Source organism: Melanaphis sacchari, unplaced genomic scaffold, assembly GCF_002803265.2.
Source record: "Melanaphis sacchari strain LSU unplaced genomic scaffold, SCAv2.0 Contig2070_pilon_pilon, whole genome shotgun sequence".
Classification (NCBI taxonomy): Eukaryota; Metazoa; Arthropoda; class Insecta; order Hemiptera; family Aphididae; genus Melanaphis; species Melanaphis sacchari.
Genome location: NW_020271023.1, coordinates 2,382 through 7,053, shown reverse-complemented (window position 1 = coordinate 7,053; position 4,672 = coordinate 2,382). Strand labels below are relative to the sequence as shown.

At 26.1% G+C, this 4,672-nt stretch overlaps 1 protein-coding gene across 1 annotated transcript; it reads left to right on the top strand.

Moving 5' to 3' along the window:
• Positions 1–1,076: 1,076 nt before the first annotated feature.
• On the top strand, positions 1,077–4,149 carry LOC112593467 (protein ALP1-like; the record flags this gene model as incomplete). The annotated part of the gene is made up of 4 exons (XM_025337860.1): positions 1,077–1,378; positions 3,320–3,717; positions 3,800–3,912; positions 3,964–4,149. Coding segments are annotated over exons 1-4 (999 nt in total), but the record flags the coding sequence as incomplete, so codon positions are not given.
• Between the last annotated feature and the right edge of the window lie 523 nt (positions 4,150–4,672).

Below are 4,672 nucleotides of genomic sequence, written 5' to 3'. Positions count from 1 at the left end.
ATAGACCTTAAGAAACCTCATATCCGGATTTTTGCATTTTTCATTTATTCTGATCATTATTATTTGCTATTTTCATTTTGATATCCTCACACTACTACTCATAAATATTTTCAAATTTTAAAAATGTTTGATCTCACACATTTATAATATTGCTTGATTGATGATGACAAAATATATAATACTATATATGCTACACGACATTAAATTACATGATAATATTCAATTATTCATTTTAAATAAATTAAAGATAGATTATTATATTATATAACTAATTAAAATAAAAACCAATTATAGTTATTGCTAACAGTCTGTACATTCAAATTACATAATAGTGATATACAATTTATATTATAGTTTGAGATTCTATTGATGACAATACAGTTGTTTCACTCAGTTTGACCGTGGTCACTATTTTATATGTTTGCTTTTCAGTACAGGAAAAACAGGTCTTTCCAGATAACTAAACGTAACACCTAAAACCCTTAAAATCAAACACCCAAAACCCATATAACCAGAATGATTTTTAAACACCAGATTAACCACAACCCAGTAAAACATTCTGTTAACCCGAAACCCGAATAATTTTGTTTTACAATTTTAATGTGATATATCATTTCGTATGTATTTCTTGTAGTTAGTTCGATTTTCAAATGGTTTGACAATACTATTAACGAAACATTTTACAATAATTATTAATAAATTCAATAAACAACGTAATATCACTGCTCCGGGCCGGGTTGTATTATTTTTCAGCACGTCCGGGTAACCCGAGTGTTAGCATTCACATTATTCAGGAATCCGTCCGGGTGTACCTATAACTTTGTCGTCAGTTGTGATCAAGATTTGTAACCACGTGGTCATATATTATATTTTAGTGTAATAATATTATTAGCATAATTTATAAATTAAAAATCATACTATTTAGTTTTTTACATATTTGTAAATTATAGTTATTCAAATAATTGACTATAAATTTTACCAATATTTAAACTTTAAAGTAAGTATAAATAATTAAATCACGTAATAACTAATAATACACAAATTGATAAAATAATTTTAATTTAATTATTAGCAAAATGGATTTTTCTGTAAAAGAACTTTCTATGATGGCATTAATGCTTGATGAGGATGAGCAAGTAGCTCAAGAGCCTCGTAGGTACTGGGTTCATTCTGCTTGGAAGAAACGAGATGACGAAGGAGAGTTCCAAACTTTGTACAAGGAGCTTGTAGACGATGAAACTAAATTCAATGAATATTTTAGAATGTCCATGTACTGCTTCGATGTCTTATTTAAAAAAATCGAAAAATACATTCAAAAACAAGATACAAATTTCAGGAAATGTATACCACCTAAGCATCGGTTAGCTGTTTGTTTAAGGTAAGAAATTAATATTCAGTGAACGATTTGAGTATTATTTTACTGTACTTTAATATATACCTAATAAAATTTAAAAGAAAATATCAAAATTTATATTGATAAAAACAAAAAATACGTTACAATCAAACATAATAAATAATAAAAATTGAACCCATATTGAAAAATATCTTTCTATCTTAAGACTGATAATACATTTTTAAAATAATAATAATAATACTTAATATTAAAAATAAAAAGAATAACCTTGAACATTTTTAAATTTGTGAAAATTAATAAACAATTGTTATTATAATGGTAGTAATATATGTAAATAAAATAAATAAAACAATTCATAAATATATAAAACTTACATTTTTAAGCATAATTACTATAAACAGATTAAAATTTAAAACTAACCAATATTTAAGTAGTGTGGTTGCTCATTGTTGCTCTCGCGTGGAGTAACATCAGTTATATTTTGTTGTATGAAACGCGGATAACTTTGATGTACTTTAGGTTCAGGGACGTGTGCTGAAGTCCAGATATTATTATTTTGTGATGACGGAGTGTATGAATGTTGACTTTGGTTATTTATTATTTGTTGTATTTCAATATCTTGTACAGCAGTAAAAATCTTAGTTTTAGCTAGATTAATATGGTATGGATCAAACGACCTCATCGTGGCCGCTATTTCCATTAAAAATGCATCAATATGGTCCTTTTTTTAACATCTTTTTCCCGTTCTTTATTTTCTAAAATATACCTCATCAACGTCGATGAGGCTGTTTCTTGGTCCTTTTTTTTTTATACCGCCTGAGCCAATTCGAGGAAATCCACGTTGAATACACCGTTGTGGTTCTATTGGTGTAGAATGCTGCACTGTATTATCTGCAGTATCGTTTGAAATTTTGTTATCAGAGTTAATGCTTATATTATGAAGTCCAACGTATTCTGGTACTTCATAATCATCCTCATCTTCGGAATTACTGCGACTTTCAATGTTTGTAGTAGTTGGTCTTTCTTGAAAATAATGTTTTAAAAAACTAATTTGGTCTTCATATTTATATTTAAGTATTTTTTTGGTTGCTTGACCACTTGAAGTCTTTTTTTTATTTAAGACTTTTCTATATTGATCTCTTATATTTGACCACCTAGCTTTACACACAGTACCTAAAATAAAAAAAAAGTAGTACTATAACTAGGTTTAGGGTCTTATAGGGATGTAAAACGAAGTACACTAATAATTAGGGCTGTGAACTTAATGCACTAAAATGTCTTTAAAATATCAAAAAAATGCAATAAAATATACAAATTATAAAAAAAAAAAATATAGTATAAAATGCACTTTAAATATTTTTTAATTTAATTTATTTATTTATTAAAAAAAAAAAATTATAAAAAATTGGTTTAATTTGAATTTTGATTTTGAAGTTGATTTATTCTTTAATAATTTTATTTGTCTAAACCATTTTTTAAAAAAATTTTCAAAGAAGTTAATTGACAGAATTTAATTAAGAATACCGAAACATGAACCAAAAAGGAAAATATGACTTAAAATTAAAAACGTCAAAAAATGTAAAAAATTGTAAGATAAAAATTTTATTGATTTGAATTTAAAAAATTGATTTTTAATTTGAATTATGTTACAACAAAGCTACATTTCATAATCACTAAAAAATTTCACTTTCCTACAAATTCACAGTTCTACTAATAATTTACTATTCATTATTATTATGGATATAAGTTATTGAAAATTACTATTTATGTATTAGTTTACAAATATATATATTTTGTTGTAAATAAGAAATTTTTAATTAAACTTATTCAAAATTAATCGAATAAAAACACAAATTATAAAAAAAATAAGACCCTGCTCTCTGTAGTTATAATAAATCCAAGCTTATATAGTCTTTATATTATCATAATTCATAACTAATTATAAAATTATAAAATAAATTTCAGATTTTTGGCAACAGGAGATTCTTTTAAAACCATATCATTTAGTTATCGTTTAGGTCATTCAACAGTGTATGAAATAGTTACAAATACTTGTAAAGTATTAGTAGAAAAAATAATGCCAGAAGTAATGCCTCTACCTACCGAAAACAAATGGAGAGAGATCACAGACGAGTTCTGGAGTTGTTGGAATTTTCCAAATTGTATTGGGTCATTAGATGGCAAACATGTTGTTATTCAGGCTCCACCTAGAAGCGGAACTCTATATTTTAATTATAAAAAAATATTTTCCGTGGTACTTATGGCACTTGTAGATGCACATTATAATTTTATTGTGGTCGATGTTGGTGCATACGGCAGAAATAGTGACGGTGGGATTTATATGCACTCAAAATTAGGAAAAGGTTTAGAAAGAAAACAACTGAATGTGCCACCAAGCACTGCGCTTCCAGGTACAACAAAATATTGCACCATTTGTAATATTAGGAGACGAGGCATTCCCTCTAAAAGAATATTTGATGAGACCTTACCCAGGAAAACAACTCGATGAGCATTCAAAGCGTATTTACAATTATCGTCATTGTAGAGGAAGAAGAATTGTAGAAAATGCATTTGGAATTTTAACCCAAAAATTTAGAATATATAATTAGAGACTTCAAGCAAAACCGGAAAATGCAGATAATATAATTTTAGCGACTTGTGTTTTATACAACTTTATAAAAATAAATGATGGCAAAGTAACATATAATCGAGGTGAAATTACCAATCCTGAAGATTCGTCAACTTTTCAATATTTAACCATGCAAGGAGGAAATGCAAGTCAACAGGCATTCCAGGTTAGAGAAATATTTAAAGATATTTTAATTCTTCTGTTGGAGAAGTTTCGTGGCAAAATAAAGTAGTATAAAAGTAAGATTCATAATAATATGTAATGCATCCATTTTTTTTTTCATTCATTAGTTATTATAGGTAATAATAAAATCATAGTAATTAAGTTAATAGTTTTTATTAAAAAAAATTGTTCTCGATACTTTAATGTGTATAAAAAAAAATGTGAATTTATAATAAACAAATACTGCATATAATGTGTTTAAATGTGTATATAGCAAGAGTATGTTGTAACTTATAAGTTATCAGCTTACAAAAAAAACAAACAAAAATATTTTTTAATATAATTTTAAAATGTACGTCAAAGGTGTCGTAAGTATACACGTATGATTGTATGAATTAACAAAAAATAAATGCAAAGACTAAAAATACAAAAGTACCAAAAAAGAATTAATAATTAGTGATAATGAATATTATTTTAGTTTTTGATGAAATATTAGTGCTGGTCTACTAATAATAAAAAAAAAACAA